We start from the raw sequence: 26,277 nt of genomic DNA on the forward strand, positions 1-26,277 counted from the left end.
GTTTTAGAACACCTACTCATTCAAGGGTTTTTCTCTATTTTTACTATTTTCTATATTGTAGAATAATAGTGAAGACATTAAAACTGTGTTAAACAAATCAAAATAAAAAAAGTGTTAAACAAATCAAAATATATTTTATATTTGAGATTCTTCAAATAGCCACCCATTGCCTTGATGACAGCTTTGCACACTCTTGCCATTCTCTCAACCTGTTTCATGAGGTAGTCACCTGGAATGCATTTCAATTAACTGGTGTGCCTTCTTAAAAGTTAATCAGATGTTAATCAGATGTGTTGTGACAAGGTAGGTGGAGTATACAGATGATAGCCCTATTTGACAAAAGTCCAAGTCCATATTATGGCAAGAACAGTTCAAATAAGCAAAGAGAAACGACAGTCCATCATTACTTGAAGACATGAAGGTCAGTCAATACGGAACATTTCAAGAACTTTGAAAGTTTGTTCAAGTGCAGTCACAAAAACCATCAAGAGCTATGATGAAATTGGCTCTCATGAGGACTGCCACAGGAATGGAAGACCCAGAGTTACCTCTGCTGCAGAGGATAAGTTCATTAGAGTTACCAGCCTCAGAAATTGCAGCCCAAATAAATGCTTCACAGAGTTCAAGTAACAGACACATCTCAACAACAGCTGTTCAGAGGAGACTGTGTGAATCAGGCCTTCATGGTCGAATTGCTGTAAATAAAAAACTAGTAAAGGACACCAATAATAATAATAAGAGACTTGCTTGGGCCAAGAAACACGAGTAATGGGGAGGTGGAAATTTGTCCTTTGGTCTGAAGTCCAAATTGGAGTTTTTTGGTTCCAACCGCTGTATCTTTGTGAGACGCTGTGTGGGTGAAGGGATGATCTCCACATCTGCATTTCCCACCGTAAAGCATGGAGGAGGAGGTGTTATGGTGTGGGAGTGCTTTGCTGGTGACACTGTCTGTAATTTATTTAGAATTCAAGGCACACTTAACCAGCATGGCTACCACAGCATTCTGCAGCGATACGCCATCTCATCTGGTTTGGGCTTAGTAGAACTATCATTTGTTTTTCAACAGGACAATGACCCAACACATCTCCAGGCTGTGTAAGGACTATTTTACCAAGAAGGAGAGTGATGGAGTGCTGCATCAGATTACCTGGCCTCCACAATCCCCCGAACTTAACCAAATTGAGATGGTTTGGGATGAGTCGGAGCGCAGAGTGAAGGAAAAGCAGCCAACAAATGCTCAGCATATGTGGGAATTCCTTCAAGACTGTTGGAAAAACATTGCAGGTGAAGCTGGTTGAGAGAATGGCAAGAGTGTGTAAAGCTGTCATCAAGGCAAAGGGTGGCTATTTGAAGAATCTCAAATCTCAAATATATTTTGATTTGTTTAACACTTTTTTGGTTACTACATGATTCCCTATGTGTTCTTTCATAGTTTTGATGTCTTCACTATGTAGAAAATAGCAAAAATAAAGAAAACCCTGTGTAGGTGTTCTAAAACTTTTGACCGGTAGTGTACATTTAAAACTTACAGTGGACTACACAGAAATATGATACACATAGATATGAGAATGGCGCCAGATGGAATGGCAGCCGTTTTACGGGCTCCTGACTAATTGTGTTATTTTGTGTATTCTTTGGTGCTGATCTTAACTTTTTTCGCACATAATGTTTCCTCCATCGTTTCCTATGCCCGAAAAAAGCTTCTGGACATCAGAACAGCTATCACTAACCTCGATTTGGACGAGGACTTCTACTTCAATGAGTCTGATAAGTCTACGGAGGCAAATTAATAAATCGTCTCTACTCTCTGTTCTTTTGGCGAAAGTACAATCGCTGGAGAATAAACTGGACGAGCTCCGTTCGAGACTATCCTATTAACAGGACATTAAGAACTGTAATATACTATGCTTCTCTGAGTCATGGCTGAACAAGGACATGGATAATATACATCTAGCTGGTTTTTATATGCATCAGAAGGACACAACGCCAGAGTCCGATAAGATCAGGGGGGTGGTGTGTGTGTCTTTACTAACAACAGCTGGTTCACAATCTCTAATATTAAGGAAGTCTCAAAGTTCTGCTCGCCTGAGTAGAATACCTCATGATAAGCTGTATACCACACTATTTACCTGTATTTTTCATAGCTTTCTATTTATCACCACAAACCTATACTGGCACTAGGACCGCTCTCCACGAGCTGTATAGGGCCATAAGCAAACAACAAAATGCTCATCCAGAGGCGGCGCTCCTAGTGGCCAGGGATTTTAATGCAGGAAAACTGAAATCAGACTCTAGGTCACCTTAACCACACACAGAGATGCACACAAAGCTCTCCCCCACCCGCCATTTGGCAAATCGGGCCATGACTTTATCCTCCTGATTCCTGCCTACAAGAAAGAAAACTCAAACAGGTAGCACCAGTGACGCGCTCAATACGGAAATGGTCCGATGAAGCGGATGCTAAGCTACAGGACTGTTTCACTAGCAGACTGGAATATTTTCCGGTATTCATCCAATGGCATTGAGGAGTTTACCACATCAGTCACCGGCTTAATTAATAAGTGCATCGACGCTGTTGTCCCCACAGTGACCGTACATATCCCAACCAAAAGCCATGGAATACAGGCAACATCCATACTGATCTAGAGGTTAGAGCTGCTGCTTTCAAGGAGCAGGACACTAATCCGGACACTAACCCGCTACTCCCTCCGACGAACCATCAAACAGTGAAAGTTTCAATACAGGACTAAGATCAAATCCTACTACACCAGTTCTGACGCTCATCGGATGTGGCAGGCCTTGCAAACTATCACGGATTACAAAGGGAAACACAGCTGAGATCTGTCCAGCGACGCAAGGCTACCAGACGAGCTACAATTGAAGACGGAAGTTTACATACACTTAGGTTGGAGTCATTAAAACTTTTTCAACCACTCCAAAGATTTCTTGTTAACAAACTATAGTTTTGGCAAGTCGGTTAGGACATCTACTTTGTGCATGACACAAGAAATGTTTCCAACAATTGAATTCCAGTGGGTCAGAAGTTTACATACACTAAGTTGACTGTGCCTTTAAACAGCTTGGAAAATTCCAGAAAATTATGTCATGGCTTTAGAAGCTCCTGATAGGCTAATTGACATAATTTGAGTCAATTGGAGGTGTACCTGTGGATGTATTTCAAGGCCTACCTTCAAACTCAGTGCCTCTTTGAAAGACATCAAGGGAAAATCAAAAGAAATCAGGCGAGACCTCAGAAAAACAATTGTAGACCTCCACAAGTTTGGTTCATCCTTGGGAGCAATTTCCAAACGCCTGAAGGTACCACGTTCATCTGTACAAACAATAGTACGCAACTACAAACTCCATGGGACCAAGCAGCATTCATACCGCTCAGGAATGAGACGTGTTCTGTCTCCTAGAGATGAACGTACTTTGGTGTGAAAAGTGCAAATCAATCCCAGAACAACAGCAAAGGACCTTGTGAAGATGCTGGAGGAAACAGGTACAAAAGTATCTATATCCACAGTAAAACGAGTCCTATATCGACATAACCTGAAAGGCCACTCAGCAAGGACAAAGCCACTGCTCCAAAACCGCCATAAAAAAGCCAGACTATGGTTTGCAACTGCACATGGGGACAAAGATCATACTTTTTGGAGAAATGTCCTCTGGTCTGATGAAACAAAAATAGAACTGTTTAGCCATAATGACCATCGTTATGTTTGGAGGAAAGAGGGGGAGGCTTGCAAGCTGAAGAACACCATCCCAACTGTGAAGCACGGGGGTGGCACATCATGTTGTGGGGGTGCTTTGCTGCAGGAGGGACTGGTGCACTTCACAAAATATATGGCATCATGAGGCAAGACAATTATGTGGATATATTGAAGCAACATCTCAATACACCAGTCAGGAAGTTAAAGCTTGGTCGCAAATGGGTCTTCCAAATTGACAATGACCCCAAGCATACTTCCAAAGTTGAGGCAAAATGGCTTAAGGACAACAAAGTCAAGGTATTGGAGTGGCCATCACAAAGCCCTGACCTCAATCCTATAGAAAATTTGAGGGCAGAACTGAAAAAGCGTGTGCAAGCAAAGAGGCATACAAACCTGACTCAGTTACACCAGCTCTGTCAGGAGGAATGGGTCAAAATTCACCCAACTTACTGTGGGAAGCTTGTGGAAGGCTACCCAAAACGTTTGAACCAAGTTAAACTATTTAAAGGCAATGCCACCAAATACTAATTGAGTGTATGTAAACTTCTGACCCACTGGGAATGTGATGAAAGAAATAAAAGCTAAAATAAATTATTCTGACATTTCACATTCTTAAAATAAAGTGGTGATCCTAACTGACCAAAGACAGGGAATTTTTACTAGGATTAAATGTCAGGAATTGTGAAAAACTGAGTTTAAATGTATTTGGCTAAGGTGTATGTAAACTTCCGACTTCAACTGTATATCTCTTCTATGCTCGCTTCGAGGCAAGCAACACTGAACCATGGTTAACATTCACAAGGTCGCATGGCCAGACGGATTACTCAGAAAATGCGCTGACTAGCCGGCAAGTGTCTTCACTGACATTTTCAACCTCTCTCTAATCCAGTCTGTAATACCTACATATTCTTAACATAGTCCCTGTGGCGACGAATGCCAAGGTAACCAGTCTAAATGACTACCGCCCCATAGCACTCACGTCTTTAGCCATGAAATGCTTTGAAAGGTTGGTCATGTCTCACGTCAAAACCATCAACCCAGAAACACTAGACCCACTCCAATTCGCATACCGCCCAAACAGATCCAAAGATGACGCAATCTCTATTGCACTCCACACTGCACTTTCCCAACATGAGAAAAGGAACACCTACGTGAGAATGCTGTTCATTATCTACAGCTTAGCGTTGAATACCATAGTGACATCAAAGCTCATCACCAAGCTCATCTTCAAGCTCATCATCCAAGCTCATCATGCACCTTCCTCTGCAACTGGATTGTGGACTTCCTGATGGGCCGCCCGCAGGTGGTGAGAGTCCCCTCCTGTACTCCTTGTTCACCCACGACTGCATGGCCACACATGAATCCAACACCATCATTAAGTGCCGAAGACAAGACGGTGGTAGGGCTGATCACCGACTACGATGAGACAGCCTATAGGAAGGAGGTCAGAGACCTGGCAGTGTAGTGCCAGGACAACAACCTCTCCCTTAACGTGGGCAAGACAAAGATGCTTATCGTGGACTACAGGAAACAGAGGGCCGAACATGCCCCCATTCATATCGACGGGGCTGTAGTGGAGCGGGTCGAGAGCGTCAAGTTCCTCGGTGTCCACATCACTAAGGACCTATCATGGTCCAAACACACCAACACAGTCGTGAAGAGGGCATGACACCGCCTATACCCCCTGAAAAAGTTATACAGCTGCAGCATTGAGAGGATCTTGACTGGTAACTGCTCGGCAGCCGACCGCAAGGCGCTACAGAGCGTAGTGCGTACGGCCCAGTGCATCACTGCCATCCAGGACCTCTATACCAGGCAGTGTCAGAGGAAGACCCTAAAAATTGTCAAAGACTCCAGCCACCCAAGTCATAGACTGTTCTCTCTGCTACCGCACGGCAAGGGGTACCTAAGCGCCAAGTCTGGGACCATAAGGCTGCTGAACAGTTAACGAAATGGCTACCTGGACTATTTACATTGACACCCTTTATTATTTCTTTATTTATCTTAATTGTTTTGCACTGACTCTCCTGCACCTGCTCTATGCACACTCATGAGACTCTACCCACACACTCACACATACTACTGTACACTGACACTCCAACACACACACAATACATACGCCCACACACACACGCATATTGACGACACACACACACACACACACACACACACGCATATTGACGACACACACACACACACACACACACACACACACACACACACACACACACACACACACACACACACACACACACACACACACACACACACACACAGTCTTCACATATGCTGCTGCTACTCTGTTTATTATATATCCTGATTGCCTAGGGGTCACTTTTACCCCTACCCACATGTACTGTATTACCTCAATTACCTCAACTACCTCGTACCCCTGCACATTGACTCGGTAACGGAACTCCTTGTATATAGTCTCTTTATTGTTATTTTATTGTGTTACTATTTCCTTTTTATTGAGAAAATATTTTCCTAACTTTTTTAAAACTCTGCATTGCTGAGAATGGGCTTGTAAGCAAGCATTTCACTATAAAAGTCTACACCTGTTGTATTCAGCGCATGTGACCAATAACATTTGATTAGATTTTCTGTTTAAAGAGATTGAACAGAATTTTAAAGGACAATTCCGCCACTTTATAACCAGTTATTATGTTGTTATGCACTACTGTAAGATTTGATACACATTTTTTCATTGGCCTCTCTATGCCTCAAGCTCTGGCATCATGTAATTTTAATGAAGGCATTAATAATTCATGATTTGACTGAGTCACTACCTCTGGTCTCTTACGGGTTACATTGGACCATAACTGCATTCAAAAAGTTGATGCTGCAGTGAAAAAGTCTCACATTGAAAAGTCTCACATTGAGTCCTTTATTAACTATTTGCACACCTTGCAGTGAGAAGATTATGCGTGGGGATGTATTGATATGTAACATCTACGGAGTAAATATCCAGTGTTGTGTATGAGTGATGTGAGACTCACCTTCAGGTAATCCCCCTCGTGGAGCAGGAAGTTAATGGCCGTGACACAGATGCCCTTCCCTGCCTCCGTCTCAATGCGGTAAATGCACTCATGGTTATTGTCATAATTGGATGGGTAATTGGGTGATAGCAGAACCCCCTCGCTCCCAACGGTAGTGGCTCCACATTCAGCTAGGCAGAGCGAGCGAGCGAGAGAAAGTGAGAGCGAGAGAGTGAGAGAGAAAATAAGCAAGAGAGAGAGAGAATATGATATTAAGACATTTCATGGCAATCTGGGTTTAAAGTCAGAAAAATTTGTCTTGATTATCTTTAGAGAACTGTCATATTTCCCTACATACTATATGCTGCTCATTCCAAACGAGAGAGAGAGAGAGAGAGAGAGAGAGAGAGAGAGAGAGAGAGAGAGAGAGAGAGAGAGAGAGAGAGAGAGAGAGAGAGAGAGAGAGAGAGAGAGAGAGAGAGAGAGAGAGAGAGAGAGAGAGAGAGAGAGAGAGAGAGAGAGAGAGAAAAGACCTGTGAGAAAAGTCATATCTGTCTGTTATGAATCTGAATAGGGGCATTAAAGGAGCCGTTTAACCCTAAGAGAAGAGTTCAACACAAATGTTCAGCAGGTTGAACCCAGAATACTTCAGCAGCTGCGACCTGTTATCAACTGATGGGCCAATCAGATGTTTCCCCTGCTGGAATTTTGATGAATCTCCACAACAGAAACTTGAGGGGAATATGAATTAATGAACAGCTCTCTGCATTAAGTGTGTGTTGGTCACCAAGGCTCGGGGCTGTGCTGGGACTGGATGTCCTTGTAGTTAATATTCTGATGTTGTACCTCAGGTATAAAAGCAAATTCTGCCTGTAGACCTTGAGCCATGTGAGCTTAAACTCTAGTTTGGTTCTTGTGGGGTTATTGCCTAATTTTCTCTACTGAACTTTTTATGAGAAAACACATGGCTCTTTGTAGGGGATGACAAAATGACAGCCAGATCATTTGTGGTTTCTAACTCTGCCCTGGTTTCATGCTCTGATTATAAAAGTATGCATAACTGATAATAGGAAGCAGTTGAGTAATATTCTTAAGATTGTAAGTTAACCATTTGACAATATTCAGAAATGTAGGTAAATCAATCATTAGAAACTAGCTCATGCACTTGCATTATACTGTATGCTCAGTATAGCTCCTTCTCCTGCCGTTGGCAAAGTACAGTACAAGTTATTTCAAAGCACAAGTATTCTCAGTTTGTTCAAATGAAATGAAAGCATGTGTCCACCTACCCACACACCTTGGCAGGGCTCCACTCCAGACCCTCCGGCCTCCCCCCAGGCAGGTGATCTTGTGGTCCCCCTCCAAACGATAACCCGGGAAGCAGGAAAAAATGAGCGAGTCCCCCACCCCAAACTGGAACCCAACTCGCCGACTGTAGGCTGGCACTCCTGGATCTTCACAAGGCTCTAGGCTGTACTCTGTGGAATACACCAACATGTTTCCTAACCCTCAAACTGCTAACATATTTTAACTGGGGTAATTTTGACCCAAAGAAGAAACTATTGGGGGGAAAAAACAATCACAGCAAAATGTCAACTTCATTTAAATAATGTTATCTGGAAAACAAATGTACCAAAACAGACTTATTTTTGCTAAAGAAAATCTCAAAATAAAATCCACATTAGTACTAATATGCAGATTTACAATGATTTGATTGTATTATCATTTCGTTTTTTTAAATGTTGAAATACATTTTTTCATATATGGCTCATTATGTGTGTGCCTTGTAACCTCTACAGCAGTGGTTCCCAAACTTTTTAATAGTCCTATACCCCTTTAAACATTCAACCTCCAGCCGCGTATCCCTTTTAGCACCAGGGTCAGCGCACTCTCAAATGTTGATTTTGCCATCATTGTAAGCCTGCCACATACACACTATACGATACATTTATTAAACATAAGAATAAGTGTGAATTCTTGTCACAACCCGGCTCGTGGGAAGTGACATAGAACTCTTATAGGACCAGGGCACAAATAATAATATAGTAACAATAAATCATTTTGCTCTTTATTTAGCCAGTTTACATATAAAATTGTATTTGTTCATCGAAAATTGTGAATAACTCACCACAGGTTAATGAGAATGGTGTGCTTGAAAGGATACACTTACAGTTGGGAGAACAAGTATTTGATACACTGCCGATTTTGCAGGTTTTCCTACTTACAAAGCATGTAGAGGTCTGTAATTTTTATGATAGGTACACGTCAACTGTGAGAGACGGAATCTAAAACAAAAATCCAGAAAATCACATTGTATGATTTTATAGTAATTAATTTGCATTTTATTGCATGACATAAGTATTTGATCCCCTACCAACCAGTAAGAATTCCGGCTCTCACAGACCTGTTAGTTTTTCTTTAAGAAGCCCTCCTGTTCTCCACTCATTACCTGTATTAACTGCACCTGTTTGAACTCGTTACCTGTATAAAAGACACCTGTCCACACACTCAATCAAACAGACTCCAACCTCTCCTCTCCACAAGACCAGAGAGCTGTGTAAGGACATCAGGGATAAAATTGTAGACCTGCACAAGGCTGGGATGGGCTACAGGACAATAGGCAAGCAGCTTGGTGAGAAAGCAACAACTGTTGGCGCAATTATTAGAAAATGGAAGAAGTTCAAGATGACGTTCAATCACCCTCGGTCTGGGGCTCCATGCAAGATCTCACCTCGTGGGGCATCAATGATCATGAGGAAGGTGAGGGATCAGCCCAGAACTACACGGCAGGACCTGGTCAATGACCTGAAGAGAGCTGGGACCACAGTCTCAAAGAAAACCATTAGTAACACACTACGCCGCCATGGATTAAAATCCTGCAGCGCACGCAAGGTCCCCCTGCTCAAGCCAGCGCATGTCCAGGCCCGTCTGAAGTTTGCCAATGACCATCTGGATGATCCAGAGGAGGAATGGGAGAAGGTCATGTGGTCTGATGAGACAAAAATAGAGCTTTTTGGTCTAAACTCCACTCGCCGTGTTTGGAGGAAGAAGAAGGATGAGTACAACCCCAAGAACACCATCCCAACCGTGAAGCATGGAGGTGGAAACATCATTCTTTGGGGATGCTTTTCTGCAAAGGGGACAGGACGACTGCACCGTATTGAGGGGAGGATGGATGGGGCCATGTATCGCAAGATCTTGGCCATCAACCTCCTTCCCTCAGTAAGAGCATTGAAGATGGGTCGTGGCTGGGTCTTCCAGCATGACAACGACCCGAAACACACAGCCAGGACAACTAAGGAGTGGCTCCGTAAGAAGCATCTCAAGGTCCTGGAGTGGCCTAGCCAGTCTCCAGACCTGAACCCAATAGAAAATCTTTGGAGGGAGCTGAAAGTCCGTATTGCCCAGCGACAGCCCCGAAACCTGAAGGATCTGGAGAAGGTCTGTATGGAGGAGTGGTCCAAAATCCCTGCTGCAGTGTGTGCAAACCTGGTCAAGAACTACAGGAAACGTATGATCTCTGTAATTGCAAACAAAGGTTTCTGTACCAAATATTAAGTTCTGCTTTTCTGATGTATCAAATACTTATGTCATACAATAAAATGCAAATGAATTACTTAAAAATCATAGTGTGATTTTTCTGGATTTTTGTTTTAGATTCCGTCTCTCACAGTTGAAGTGTACCTATGATAAAAATGATAGACATCTACATGCTTTGTAAGTAGGAAAACCTGCAAAATCGGCAGTGTGTCAAATACTTGTTCTCCCCACTGTAACCCTGCAATGTTGGGTTGAATTGGAGAGTCTCAGTCTTAAATCATTTTCCACCCACAGTCTGTGCCTGTATTTAGTTTTCATGCTAGTGAGGGCCGAGAACCCACTCTCACATAGGTACGTGGTTGCAAAGGGCATCAGTGTCTTAACAGCGCAATTTGCCAAGGCATGATACTCTGAGCGCAGCCCAATCCAGAAATCTGGCAGTGGCTTCTGATTAAATTCAATTTTCATAGAACCGCTTGTCGCAATTTCGATGAGGCTCTCTTGTTCAGATATCAGTAAGTGGACTGGAGGCAGGGCATGGAGGATGGTCCTTGTTAATGCAGACAGAGAAGAGCTCCAACTTCTTAATCATAACCTCAATTTTGTCCCGCACATTGAATATAGTTGCGGGGAGTCCCTGTAATCCTAGATTCAGATCATTCAGGCGAGAAAAAACTTCACCCAGATAGGCCAGTCGTGTGAGAAACTCGTCATCATGCAAGCGGTCAGACAAGTGAAAATTATGGTCAGTAAAGAAAACTTCAAGCTCGTCTCTCAATTTAAAGAAACGTGTCAATACTTTGCCCCTTGATAACCAGCACACTTCTGTATGGTCGCTGCTCATATAATTGCATAGTGCAGAAAATACACAAGAGTTCAGGGGCCTTGCTTTAACAAAGTTAACAATTTTCACTGTAGTGTCCAAAACATCTTTCAAGCTGTCAGGTATTCCCCTGGCAGCAGAGCCTCTCGGTGGATGCTGCAGTGTATCCAAGTGGCATCGGGAGCAGCTGCTTGCACACGCGTTACCACTCCATTATGTCTCCCTGTCATGGCTTTTGCGCCATCAGTAGATATGACAACACATCTTGACCACCAAAGTTCATTTGATGTCACAAAGCTGTCCAGTACTTAAAATGTATCCTCTCCTGTTGTCCTTGTTTCCAGTGGTTTGCAGAAGAGGATGTCTTCCTTAATTGACCCCCCATAAACGTAACAGACATATAGCAGGAGCTGTGCCCACCACATCTGTTGACTCATCCAGCTGTAACGCATAGAATTCACCGGCTTGTATGCAAAGCAGTAATTGTTTCAAAACATCTCCTGCCATGTCACTGATGCTTCGTGCAACAGTATTGTTTGATGAAGGCATTGTCTATATAGTTTTTTTGGCCTTTTCCCCCAGCCATATCGGCGGCAGCAGGAAGAATTAAGTCCTCCACAATAGTATAGGGCTTGCCTGTCCTAGCCACTCAGTAGCTCACCATATAAGAAACTTCTAGCCCCTTCTTATGAATGGTATCTGTTGCTTTTATACATGTCTTACTACTCAAAAGTCATCTTAATTCTCGCTCAAAAAACTTGTGGCTTATTTTTCAAATTGGCATGTTTTGTTTCTAAATGTCTGCGCAAGAGTGAAGGTTTCAACGAGTTGTGAGATAGTACTTTTGCACATATAACACACTGTGGCTAAGGAAAGGCACTACTCCCAATATAAGTGAACCCCAAATCAATGTAGTTCTCATCATATTTGCACCTCTTCGATGGTCCAACGTCCCGGTCTGTTGTTAGGTGCTTTCCCGGGTAAGGGGGCAGTAGCTCTTTGGCTGCATCAGATTCACAACTGTTAGTGTCCATGCTAGCTGGGCTAACAACAAATGTAGAATTACTGATGCTAGCATTGGATGTGCTCGTGGAAGCAAACGAACTTGTGTCGTCGACAGGTGCAGGTGTAGTACTGCTGGTAGTAGCCAAGTACTAGCAGTACTACCAGTAGAGCTGGTATGCGTCTCTATGGGCCTTACTTTTTTTTTTTTTACCATTTTTCCTTTTTCAAGCAAACAGAATGAGCAGCAGCTACGTTTGGCTACATACAGACCGTTAGTGGGATTCCCGCGAGAGAGTAACAGTTAATGTGATTAGATGTTAATTATTTGACTAGGCTACCTGTATTTGACATTGTGTTGTTATTTCGCTGAACACTAGATGGTTTATTTTTATTTTTGGCAGTGAAACGAGGCTACTCAGGCAAGAAAAACAAACTCACCCAAATGTATAGCCCCGTTGGAAAATCTAAATGGATTGTTTGAAAATGTGAAGATTTGTATATATTTTTTTAGAAATATTATTATTCTAATAAAAAAAAAATGTGAATCACATTTTTATTTGGCATATTCCCAGTTTGGGAATACCTGTTCTACAGGATCGGTCCTCCCCGCGGGACAGTTGAGATATCGTAGTCTAATGTGATTAGCATAAGGTTGTACAGTAAGTAACAAGAACATTTCTCAGGACATATCTGATATTGTCAGAAAGCTTTAAATTCTTGTTAATCTAACTGCACTGTCCAATTTACAGTAGCTATCACACTGAAATAATATCATGATATTGTTTAAGGAGAGTGCACAGTTATGAACTTGAAAATGTATCAATAAACAAATTAGGCACATTTGGGCAGACTTGAACAACATTTTTAACAGAAATGCAATGGTTCATTGGATCAGTGTAAAACTTTGCACATACACTGATACCATCTAGTGGCCAAAATCGAAATTGTGCCTAACCTAGAATAATACATTGTGACCTTTTGCTTGCATTTCAAAGATGGAACAAAAAACAAAAAAAGCATGTTTTTTCCTTGTATTATCTTTTAACAGATTTAATGTGTTATATTATCCTACATTAATTTCACATTTACACAAACTTCAAAGTGTTTCCTTTCAAATGGTATCAAGATGGTATCAAATGGTATCAAGAATATGCATATCCTTGCTTCAGGTCCTGAGCTACAGTACAGCAGCTAGATTTGGGTATGTTATTTTAGGCGAAAATTTAAAAAAAGGTCCGATCCTTAAGAGGTTTTTAGAAAATAACAATGTGTGATGATATGCGTTGAGTTATCAACACGTGTTGGGCCTCTCCCCACACAAACCGACTAATTGTTTGGTACTAAACTCCACTATACAATGGAGTTGAGTGGTGATGAGTTTTGGCGGAGTATACCTCCAACTACATTGAGTCATAAGAGACTTAAATGAATACATTGTAGCCTACCTATGTTTGTCCTGTGTTAAGGCGTTATTTTCGTTGGGTGCTGCGATCCATATTTTGGGATTAAAATAACATTTTAAGCGACCTCCGCCAAGGGGGCAGATAACAGATAAGGAGCAACCCCTCATTGCACGGAATATTTAGTAGTTTTGTCAGGAGATGCATAAAGGCACATTTTTTTAATCAAAAACTATGGATGCCAACTCCCACTGACAACAATCAAGAGAAGCACAGGTACAAAGTAAGCATGACATAATTGATAGTTCTTAAAGTATTGAGTGGTAGTGTATGTTTGAAGTCATTAACTTCATACTTTATTGTAAAACAGTGGATTACGCGGTGCAATTTAGTCACATTGAATGACGTTTTTATCCAAAACTATGGATTGCAGCACCCAAAGAAAATAACGATTTTACACAGGACAAACATAGGTACGATTTAAAGAATGGACATTTTTACAAGTATCGTCTGATGTCACTCCGCAAAAACTAATCGACACAATTACATAGCCTACATATGGTGGAGCTGAGATTGCTCAATTAGTATGAACATTGCTTGCTAACCATGCTATCCTTTGTCCCTTCAAACACTGCTGCGTGTGTTTTGTAATCAAAGACTGGTCAGTAAAAGGATATGGTTATCATAAGTGATGTTACGTTTGATTCCGGAGCTTCAACGCATGTATCGAAATTGCTTACGCCTCGATCTCATCTACAGTGTTTTACGCAAAATGGTGCGCAAGCATCAGAACGCTCAGCAACGCAACCCTGCAAGGCAAACGCAGCGTTTCATTGGAAATGAATGTACTTGTGGTGTACCAAAATGCAAAACACTGTCATTGTGATTGAGCCTAAGCAGCTAACTTCTGCCGAGTTCACATACAAGACGGAACTAGGAATCTCTGAAATGTTCAAATTGCTAACTGGTTGTAGATATATACATGCTGCGTTCAACGAATCCGCACATCGGAAGTTTTTGAGTTACCTAGTTCCGAATAGCATATGAACGCGGCATTCGAAGCTGTGTGCTGATGTCTGTAACGCTTCCTCAGAAGTACGTCATCAATGACGTCCGATGCGTCGTTTGATCACATGCTTTTTCAAATCGTGTGTTGCAAAATGCGAGATCCCACTGAATTACCCTTGGTTCTGGTCTTTTCTTTGATTCCAAGCAGCTTTCAAACACTAACTTCTACTGAACGTCATACTTACAAATATATATACCTAGGATTTTGTACAGTTTCACTTGACCGGTAGTTTAGCAGGTAGAGTAGGGAACTATGGAACATTCAGGGCTATGAGGTCGAATTCTGTTGAAGGCACAATGTTTTGAAAATTGTTTTATGTGAAACCACACTTTCTGCACTGTTGTCAAATATTTTGTTTCGTTTAGTTTAACATCCAAAATAATGCCCGTTTTTGAAAAATAGTAAACATGAAGGCAAAAAATGGAAGCATGATGTGAACCTTATTCTCCAACTGTTTATAGGCTACTGAAATTAACGATTTACTGCTGCGCCACAGAGTTTTGATAAAAACAGTGGGGAAATAAACATCTATCTGATGTTCACACACTGCTATTTATTGCTGACCAGCAGATGTCACTAATGCGTATTGCGAACAGATAATGAAGCTCCGAGTAATGAACTGTTTTTCAGCACAATTTGGGGAAACTACGGAGCCTTCAGAAAGCCTCGGTTTCCCATCACTAGTAATTATTATTATTTATTTTGAAATGTTAGTATTACCTCTGTTTGGTAAAGCCAACCTGTCCTGTTCTCTACTCACCACCAATGTGAACTGGCTCCTACTTGAGCTCACCGGTGAAGACCACAGCTTTACGCTTCGATCACACCACGCATCATTGTACATTAATTTCCAATAGAACACTGCATTTGCCTTGCAGCAGAGGCAGCTTCAGTACGTTCTGTGTGATGCATATGTTGGATTTATCGAACGTATGCGTCAAACTGTATGCGTAGACGACTTGACAGAAATGGTAGCAGAACGTGAATGTTGAATTTTTGTTACACACATACAGTACCCAGATGATGCTGCGTAACATTTTGCGTATTGGTGCTGTCGGTGTGATCGAGGCGTTAGGCACGTCTCTCGTTATTAGGTTTCTCCCGTTTCTCTGAGGTGTTGTCCTTGTTTATAGGAAATGTTCATGTTTATGCTAATAATGTTTTTTTTTTTTCATAAACGTGTTAACTATTGACCACTGATGTTCATTTGGTAATTGCAAAAACTTTAAAGTGGGTTATCATTGTTCTGTGAGAATTTACCTATGTAAAGGTATAAATGATTTATCCCTGGTAATGGGGTTATTATTTATGATTCCCTAATCCTCATGCAGGGCTGTTTGTCTAGGTAACATGCTGTTATTATAGCTCTGCCATACTCAGATGTTTATGGGCATTTTGCCCTGTGTTTGAAGTGATTTGTCTTTGTACTCGAGTCGGGTTATTATATTATTGGCAGAGCAAGTTTATTATTTTGCAACCAAGTTTGAAGGCCCAATGCAGCCATTTTTATCTCAATATCAAATAGTTTCTGGGTAACAGTTAAGTAACTTACTGTGATAGTTTTCCATTAAAATGGTCAAAAAGAAACAAAAATAGTATTTTACCAAAAAAATGACAAATTTTTCTCAAGTAAGACATTTGCTAGGACTGTCTAGGAGTGGTCTGAGTGGGGAGGGGAAGGGCGCAAAAGCAATGCATTAACCACAGAGTGGATCAATCCATGAATGGAGGAGACTAATGGGAGGGATATTTACAATACAGTGCATTCAGAAAGTATTCAGACCCTTTCCCTTTTTTCACATTTTGTTATATTACAGCCTCATTCTAAAATGTATTAAATTCATTTATTTCCTCATCATTCTACACCCAATACCCCATAATGACGAAGCGAAAATAGGTATTTACATAAGTATTCAGACCCTTTGCTATGAGACTCGAAATTGAGTTCAGGTGCATCCTGTTTCCATTGATCATCCTTGAGATGTTTCTAAAACTTGATTGGAGTCACCTAAATTGAATTGACAGGACATGATTTGGAAAGGCACAATCCCGCAGTTGACAGTGCATGTCAGAGCAAAACCCAAGCCATGAGGTCGAAGGAATTGTCTGTAGAGCTCTGAGACAGGATTGTGTCGAGGCACAGATCTGGGGAAGGGTACCAAAAACATTCTGCAGCATTGAAGGACCCCAAGAACGCAGTGGCCTCCATCATTCTTAAATGGAAGAAGTTTGGAACCACCAAGACTCTACCTAGAGCTGGCCACCCAGCCAAACTGAGCAATCAGGGGAGAAGGGCCTTGGTCAGGGAGGTGACCAAGAACCCGATGGTCACTCTGACAGAGCTCCAGAGTTCCTCTGTGGAGATGGGAGAACCTTCCAGAAGGACAACCATCTCTGCAGCACTCTACCAATCAGGCCTTTATGGTAGAGTGGCCAGACCAAAGCGACTCCTCAGTAAAAGGCACATGACTCTCAGACCATGAGAAACAAGATTCTCTGGTCTGATGAAACCAAGAGTCAACTCTTTGGACTGAATGCCAAGCGTCACGTCTGGAGGAAACCTTGCACCATCCCTACAGTGAAGCATGGTGGTGGCAGCATCATGCTGTGTGGATGTTTTTCAGCAGCAAGGACAGGGAGACTAGTCAGAATTGAGGGAAAGATGAATGGAGCAAAGAACAGAGAGATCCTTGATTAAAACCTGCTCCAGAGCGCTCAGGACGCAGGAGTGGCTTCGGGACAAGTCTCTGAATGTGCACGAGTGGCCCTGCCAGAACCCGGACCTGAACCTGATTTAAATCTCTGGAGAGGCCTGAAAATAGCTGTGCAGTGACGCTCCCTATCCAACCTGACAGAGCTTGAAAGGATCTGCAGAGAAGAATGGGAGGAACTCTCCAAATACAGGCGTGCCAAACTTGTAGCGTCATACCCAAGAACACTCGAGGCTGTAATCGCTGCCAAAGGTACTTCAACAAAGTACTGAGTAAAGGGTCTGAATACTTATGTGAATGTAATATTTCTGTTTTTTTTCCCTAATACATTTGCCAAAATGTTTTTAAAAAACTGTTTTTGCTTTGTCATTATGGGGTTTTGCGTGTAGATTGATGAGGGGGAAAAAACAATTTAATCCATTTTAGAATAAGGCTGTAACATAACAAAATGTGGAAAAAGTCAAGGGATCTGAATACTTTCCGAATGCACTGTAACCTGAAAACGATCTGTTATTGGCAAAGAGGTTCGGAAATCTTATTGTTATTGGTCGATTCACTTATACCACCTGATGATGTCACCAGGCAAGCCAAAACTCCACCCATGCAAAACCTGCTGTTTAGAAGGTCATGTGTAGATTGTATTTCTAACCAGCAACTATCAAAAATAACTGATCACATTTTTACTACACTTTTACAGTGTTAATTTTATCAGCGGTTGTACACATATGAAACAAAACACAGCCTTTAAGTATTTGTTGAAGTTTGTATATCTTTGTAGATACAACTCTGGAGCCAGTCTTCTCCATCACCTGCACTATAAATAAATACCAACTATTTCAGTATTTGATCTACTGACGTCTCAACTGTTACTGCTTCACATTGACTTAATAGTCGGCTGGGTTCTCGATCCATTTTTCATCAAAACAGTGTTCTAATCACCAGTGGTGGAAAAAGTACCCAATTGTCATACTTAAGTAAAGATAACTTAATAGAAAATGACAAAAGTGAAAGTCACCCAGTAAAATTCTACTTGAGTAAATGTCTAAAACTATTTGGTTTAAAATATACTTAAGTATCAAATGTAAAAGTATAAATAATTTCAAATTCTTTATATTAAGCAAACCAGACGGCACCAACATTCCAACATCATTTACAAATGAAGCATCTGTGTTTAGTGAGTCCGCCAGATCAGAGGCTGAAAGGATTACCAGGGATGTTCTGTTGATAAGTGCATGAATTGGACCATTGTCCGTCCTGGCCTGCTAAGCATTCCAAATGGTACAAGTACTTTTGGGTGTCAGGGAAAATGTATGGAGTAAAAAGTACAATATTTTCTTAAGGAATGTAGTGAAGTAAAAGTAGTCAAAAATATAAATAATAAAGTAAAGTACAGTTACCCCCCCAAAAAACAACTCAAGTAGTACTTTAAAGTATTTTTACTTAAGTACTTTACACCAATGTTAATCACTGCAGTGACCTCATATCTTTGAATCTACATGAAAGGAACTCTTAAAATGTATCCGCAACAACTGATTACCCTTTATACACAATATGTGACACCCACCTGAGAAGGACATGTTGAAACCTTCATAGGACATGGAGAAGTCGGAGACAAAGCGGAGCTGGGCGCTAAAGTTTCCAAACAGGCCGGCCTTGATGGAGGGGGGCAGGACGGAGCCAGTAAGCCGGGCCACAGGTTCCGTGAAGATGCCATCCTCTGTGATGAGCAGGTAATCATGGGAGTCCTCCAGGTGGAACGTATGGAAGAGCAGCTGCACTCCTGGAGAGTTTCAGATAAGATTAGGCCTCCCTAAGTCACACATCAAAAACCCTGTCTCCACGTCACACGTGAGGGCTAAGTGAGGGCTGGGGCTTAATGTTAATGAGAATATAGAGACTCATCATTCAAATGAGGTGCTGTAGGGCCAGTCACAGCGGATTTTACTCACTCAGTTGCTGCAACAAATTATTGGTTGGTACTTACATTAGACAGCTATTCATGAGGCTTACCTTTGCCATGAGACACCTCTATTGTCCATGTGCAGTTCAAGGAGTTTGGGTAGAAATCAGGAAACCCAGGGGAGAGTATGGTTCCTTTTTTACCAAAGATATAACCACCACACAACGCTAAGGGAAACAAAATGAAACATCATGAATGAAGCATCGTTTTTTAAACTCCCATATTTTGAGAACTTTGAGGACTGAACATTTCCATTATTAAAGGGCAACTCCGCTACTTTTCAATCTCATATTCATTATCTCCAACACCAAACCAGTGTCTACATATGTCTACATAGGGCGTTTCTATGATCTGTGGTTAAAAAGGTCCTAAAAAATGCTTCTCTGTGATATCATAGGGTAGGATAAAGATTTTTTTAAATGTTGGTTTTCAAATCTGCAACGTGTTTCTAGCCAGAGGGTGGGTATTTTCTTGCTCGCCATGTCACCGCGAATCTCATAATGTTTGAAAATCACTGTTTTTAAAATGTTTAAACCTTTTATGATGTCATTGGGCACAATGTTTTAACGTTTTTTTTTCTCACAAAATGTAGAAATGTGGCGTTTTCACATACACTACCATTCAAAAGTTTGGGGTCACTTGGAAATTTCCTTGTTTTTGAAAGAAAAGCAAAACACCAGTCTCAACGTCAACAGTGAAGAGGCGACTCCGGGATGCTGGCCTTCTAGGCAGAGTTCCTCTGTCCAATGTCTGTGTTCTTTTGCCCATCTTAATCTTGTATTTTTATTGGCCAGTCTGAGATATGGCTGTTCATTTGCAACTCTGCCTAGAATGCCAGCATCCCGGAGTCGCCTCTTCACTGTTGACATTGAGACTGGTGTTTTGGGGTACTATTTAATGAAGCTGCCATTTGAGGACTTGTGAGGCGTCTGTTTCTCAAACTAGACACTCTAATGTACTTGTCCTCTTGCTCAGTTGTGCACCGGGGCCTCCCACTCCTCTTTCTATTCTGGTTAGAGCCAGTTTGCGCTATTCTGTGAAAGGATTAGTACACAGCATTGTACGAGATCTTCAGTTTCTTTGCAATTTCTCGCATGGAATAGCCTTAATTTCTCAGAAAAAGAACAGACATGAGTTTCAGAAGAACGTTCTTTATTTCTGGCCATTTGTAATCGAACCCACAAACGCTGATGCTTCAGATACTCAACTAGTCTAAAGAAGGCCAGTTTTATTGCTTCTTTAATCAGAACAACAGTTTTCAGCTGTGCTAACATAATTGCAAAAGGGTTTTATAATGATAAATTAGCCTTTTAAAATTATAAACTTGGATTAGCTAACACAACGTGCCATTTGAAGACAGAAGTGATGGTTGCTAATAATGGGCCTCTGTACGCCTATGTAGACATTCCATAAAAAATCAGCCGTTTCCAGCTACAATAGTCATTTACAACATTTAACAATGTCTACACTGTATTTCTGATCAATTTGATGTTATTTTAATGGGCAAAAAAATGCTTTTCTTTCAAAAACAAGGACATTTCTAAGTGACCCCAAACTTTTGAACGGTAGTGTATGTAGACACCAGTTTGTTGCGAAGATAACGAAAAGTGTCGGAGTTGCCCTTTAATGATTAATTAATGCAATTTCTTGCATAACAATCAGGGGTTTTGAAAAATTAATAACAGCATTTAAATAAATAAAGATGCAAAAGATTATGAGCTTGTATCATTAGATTTTTGATTACTATGCCAATATCATTGAAAATTGCTCAAAGAAATTGCAACATAAAAAAAAAGAGTACCCGAATCTAGGTCAGAGACTGCAAAAAATATCCCTGGGTGTAAGAGGATCTCTTTTGGACTTAGTAAATGTTCTAAACAAACTTTTAGTCTCTCCTCCATGTTATTTGTAGAGACAAACCTGATGACAGTGTGAAACACAGACATAGACACATCATGTTCCCAGATGAAAAGCCTCAGAGTTTACCCAGCTAGGGCTGAGTAAGATGAAGACGTGGGATACTGTATGCTGATAGTGAGTCTGTCTGGGAAGATCAAAAGGGAACTTAATAACCAAGGCAGAATTCTGACAGGAAAGACCCTGTCAGTGGAGACAGTCAGGCAGAGTCGTCTAAACAACAACTTGTCACTGCCTTAATTACAAGATGAATAAAAAGAAAAAATGAGTAAAAGGAATGCCTTAAAGGAAATATGCTAATCTACTATGACTTCTGTGTATGTATCACAGGATAATTGTATTTACCGTGTTTGTGAAGCATGACATTTGTAGCATGAATGTGTATGTGAATAGACAGAGGTCCACAACCTCTAGCCTGTGAGGTTGAGTCACTCAGCATTTTTAATTGGTGTGAGTATCAGTTAAATGCTGTGAAAATAGCTGAAAAAAGGCATTCCCAAGATAGCACAGGTTCCCATGAACAAATGTATGGAGTTGGCAATTGCAATTATACCCGATTCCGTAGGCTATGGAGATGCTGGTGATTAAATGGGGCTCATGTTGTGTGTTATCATACTCGCCCAAGGCTACCACTGAAAGTTAATCAGCGAGGATGGCTCTTTTGAGTGTGAGACAAATAAAAATGCCATAATTGCATGATATCCCAACATGCATCTATATATGTACTGAGGTCTGATTCATCCCGTTGGAAGGAAGAGGGGAAGATATATTTTTTGTACTTGATACTTCTGGTATAGTTATCACAAAAGGACATGGACAAGACAAATTGTGGGCGCGAACAATCCATATAGTACCGTCATTGTCATAAATAAAATAATCATAAAGCTGGCCCCACTCTTAAAAGATTAACTCCTGCTTCCTCCATAAACGCAGCAGTGGGCGGGGAGGAGGCAGGTGCTCAGGGTGAAGGACTAGTGGACCATTTCTACAGGAAGTGAAGCGTGCATTCCTTCTGTAACTTCTAAGTAGGAGGGTTCTAAGAATGACACTACAACAACAAACCAATGATGGATGATCAATGTTATGTTCTGTGATCATTCTGTGTTCTGTGATTCATTATTTCTCACCATTCGCAAAAAGGATTGTGCTCTAATTCTCATTCTAATATAAAACATTGTATCTATTCCTCAAAATCCCATTTAAAAATCAGATAGCATCTTTGCCTAGAACAGGACCTGTCTATTGCATATGCCTACATCCCCCTTGTGAAATGATAGAGTGAGTAAGAGGGACAAAACGGCAGAAAACGTTTTACATATCTGAATGAGATGCGGAAATGCCACCACTGTCAATCATGAAGGTCAAGTTCAGAAGGAAACAGAATAGAAGTCTAGAATAGAAAACAGAATAGAAGACTAAAATAGAAGACACAACTTATGAACTAGTAGTCCGGAGGGTGATATTGGACGACCAAACCTGATGGTCAAACGCTCGACTCCATTTACTGGAAGAAAAAAAATGCTGAACAATGTTATTTTTATCACAAGTAGCGGGAAACAAATTACATAAACGTTTGGAATTATGTCTTCCTGCTGAATCTCCAACCTGCCTACCGACTCTGACTCTCTGTTGTCTGCCGTTCAAAGTTATCTTAAGTGTGCATATTCCAGTTACCTTTCCTCTCATCAGGAATCAATGAACTCCGCTCCTTAGGGTTGTCAAAGAGGCGTACCCTTTCCACCAGATAAGACAGAGAGATTGGTTAGCAGTGCGCTGTCGCCCACATCTCTCTCTGTGAATCGGATGGGGAGTGTGAGGAGAAGGGGTGATGGCTGAGTAAGTGCTGCAATGCATGTCAGTGCACCTGACAGGAACAGGGAAAAGGAGAGGAAGGAAGGGTTGGAGGGTGCTAAATCGGGGTACACTACCATCACAGCTGGGCAGTGCGTGGTTCCACTGATGGTTCCTCTCGCACACAATGGGTTTCTCGTCGCTCAGCGTGTAGCCTTGATCACAGCTGAATGTCACCCTGGTCCCAATGGCAAAATTGTTCCCAAACCGCTTTCCATTGACTGGGATCCCGGGATCTAAGCAGGAATCTGTTTCCATCATAACGCCTGTGGGGATAGAATGAACGATTTAATTCCACCTTCATGCCTTAAATTCAATAGAAGATGGTGTCGGAATCGCTCTTTACTGTATAAATCATGAGGGGGAGCCAAAAGGAGCTCTCTCCTTTTACCTTGCGTTCTATTTCATCCCATGGGGGAGGGTTGTCCTCATAAGAAATATTGTAATAATAATCAAATATATATTTTATTAAGGAGTTTTTCCCAATACAATAAATCAAATATGTTTACAAAACACCATAGATTTCATTAACATTTTCCAGCCATTTGTCTGGAAGTCATGTCTCATCCACAGTATTGTAATGTCAGACAGTATTGTACTATGTAACTACAATAATGTAATTATAGGGAACATTTAGGGAATTAATTAGTGAGTATACAGTTGAAGTCGGAAGTTTACATACACCTTAAACAAATACATTTAAACTCAGTTTTTCACAATTCCTGACATTTATTAATCCTAGTAAAAATTCCCTGTCTTAGGTCAGTTAGGATCACCACTTCATTTTAAGAATGTGACATGTCAGAATAATAGTAGAGAGAATTATTTATTTCAGCTTTTATTTCTTTCATCACATTCCCAGTGGGTCAGAAGTTTACATACACTCAATTATTATTTGGTAGCATTGCCTTTAAATTGTTTAATTGGGTCAAATGTTTCTGGTAGCCTTTTCACAAGCTTCCCACAGTAAGTTGGGTGAATTTTACCCCATTCCTCTTGACAGAGCTGGTGTAACTGAGTCAGGTTTGTAGGCCTCCTTGCTCGCACACGCTTTTTCAGTTCTGCCCTCAAATTTTCTATAGGATTGAGGTCAGAGCTTTGTGATGGCCACTCCAATACCTTGACTTTGTTGTCCTTAAGCCATTTTGCCACAACTTTGGAAGTATGCTTGGGGTCATTGTCCATTTGGAAGACCCATTTGCAACCAAGCTTTAACTTCCTGACTGATGTCTTGAGATGATGATTCAATATATGCACATAATTTTCCTTCCTTGTGATGCCATCTATTTTGTGAAGTGCACCAGTTCCTCCTGCAGCAAAGCACCCCCACAACATGATGCTGCCACCCCCGTACTTCACGGTTGGGATGGTGTTCTTCGGCTTGCAAGCCTCCCCTTTTTTCCTCCAAACATAACGATGGTCATTACGGCCAAACAGTTCTATTTTTTTTTCTTCAGACCAGAGGACATTTCTCCAAAAAGTATGATCTTTGTCCCCATGTGCAGTTGCAAACCGTAGTCTGGCTTTTTTATGGCGGTTTTGGAGCAGTGGCTTCTTCCTTGCTGAGCGACCTTTCAGGTTATGTCGATATAGGACTCGTTTTACTGTGGATATAGAGACTTTTGTACCTGTTTCCTCTAGCATCTTCACAAGGTCCTTTGCTGTTGTTCTGGGATTGATTTGCACTTTTTGCACAAAAGTACGTTCATCTCTAGGAGAGAGAACGCGTCTCCTTCCTGAGCGATATGACGGCTGCGTGGTCCCATGGTGTTTATACTTGTGTACTATTGTTTGTACAGATGAACGTGGTACCTTCAGGCGTTTGGAATTGCTCCCAAGGATGAACCAGACTTGTGGAGGTCCACATTTTTTTTCTGAGGTCTTGGCTGATTTCTTTTGATTTTCCCATGATGTCAAGCGAAGAGGCACTGAGTTTGAAGCTAGGCCTTGTAATACATCCACAGGTACACTTCCAATTGACTCAAATGATGTCAATTATCCTATCAGAAGCTTCTAAAGCCATGACATCATTTTCTGGAATTTTCCAAGCTGTTTAAAGGCACAGTCAACTTAGTGTATGTAAACTTCTGACCCACTGGAATTGTGATACAGTGAATTATAAGTGAAATAATCTGTCTGTAAAAAACTGTTGGAATAATGACTTGTGTCATGCACAAAGTAGATGTTCTAACCGACTTGCCAAAACTATAGTTTGTTAACAAGAAATTTGTGGAGTGGTTGAAAAACAAGTTTGAATGACTCCAACCTAAGTGTATGTAAACTTCTGACTTCAACTGTATAGTAAGGAAGCCTGATTTAAAGTAGAAGAAAATAGATAACATGTTCTCTATCAGAGTACACTGATGGATGACAGTTGTACATACAAGTGATAAATCCCGTGTTTGGAGGATATATTGGCACGGGTGTTATCACTTTTATACAATAGGTTACCAACATATTCAAATAATGATTGACATATTTTTATTAAAAAACGTTATTTTGATTAATTTATTCATACTATTTCATCCTTCCATGAGATATAGTCCCAACACAAATCTAAGCTTGCTACCCAAGCCGTTCTATCGGTTCGGTTGCCAGAGACGCGACCCAGACGTTAAGTCCTTTTGTTCTGTATCTATGGACGCGACCCAGTTGTTTGTTCTAAATGTTCCATTGCCATACTGGCTGGCAACATGCTTGCTAGCTAGCAAGGGAAAATGATATATGTCCAGAAAAATGATGCCAACTGATTCATGATTTCGACTGGCTGAGAAAAACTGTCTGCCTGTCTGTCTCGTCTCGACTCCCGACACGTTCATTACTATGGGACAGCTGGAGATCGAACTTCAATGTTGCAAATGTCGGAGAGACAGACAGCAAGATGTATACAAATCTCCACTCTTGAAAACTAAATGTTTGTCTAAAGAAATGGGAGACAATGTCTTGGTGCTTTTTATAGTGGAGATCAAATGTATAACTTCCCTGCCTGGGCTGATGAGACAGTGGATTGCCCAGTCAGATGGAACAGAGTAAATAGGCATTTCAACATCATAGATTTAGCCGGTGGTAACTTGTGGAATAGACCACGGCTGGAATGTGATTTTAACCAATCAGCATCCAGGATTAAATCAACCCGTTGTATAATGTTATTTACGAAATCATTCTCTCTAAGGGTGCATTCGTAAATTCGCCCTGGCTAACTACTCCAATTCCAGAGGGAAAAATAACTGATGGATTTACGAACGCTCAACACCCGTTGTATTTGGCTGGTGTCAGTAAACGTTTGCAAAAAATCTTAAATTATTGCCAG

The 26,277-nt window shown here is 41.2% G+C and overlaps 1 protein-coding gene across 1 annotated transcript in view; it reads right to left on the minus strand.

The window, feature by feature from the left end:
• The window catches only part of LOC120029385 (CUB and sushi domain-containing protein 1-like), a 328,206-nt gene that overhangs the window by 97,044 nt on the left and 204,885 nt on the right, over positions 1-26,277 (minus strand). Inside the window, 5 exon segments of the mRNA XM_038974609.1 lie at positions 6,713-6,882; positions 7,981-8,169; positions 18,804-19,019; positions 19,250-19,366; positions 23,045-23,233. Of these exon segments, the coding sequence (XP_038830537.1) occupies positions 6,713-6,882; positions 7,981-8,169; positions 18,804-19,019; positions 19,250-19,366; positions 23,045-23,233 (881 nt within the window).

Source organism: Salvelinus namaycush, chromosome 35, assembly GCF_016432855.1.
Source record: "Salvelinus namaycush isolate Seneca chromosome 35, SaNama_1.0, whole genome shotgun sequence".
Lineage (NCBI taxonomy): Eukaryota > Metazoa > Chordata > Actinopteri > Salmoniformes > Salmonidae > Salvelinus > Salvelinus namaycush.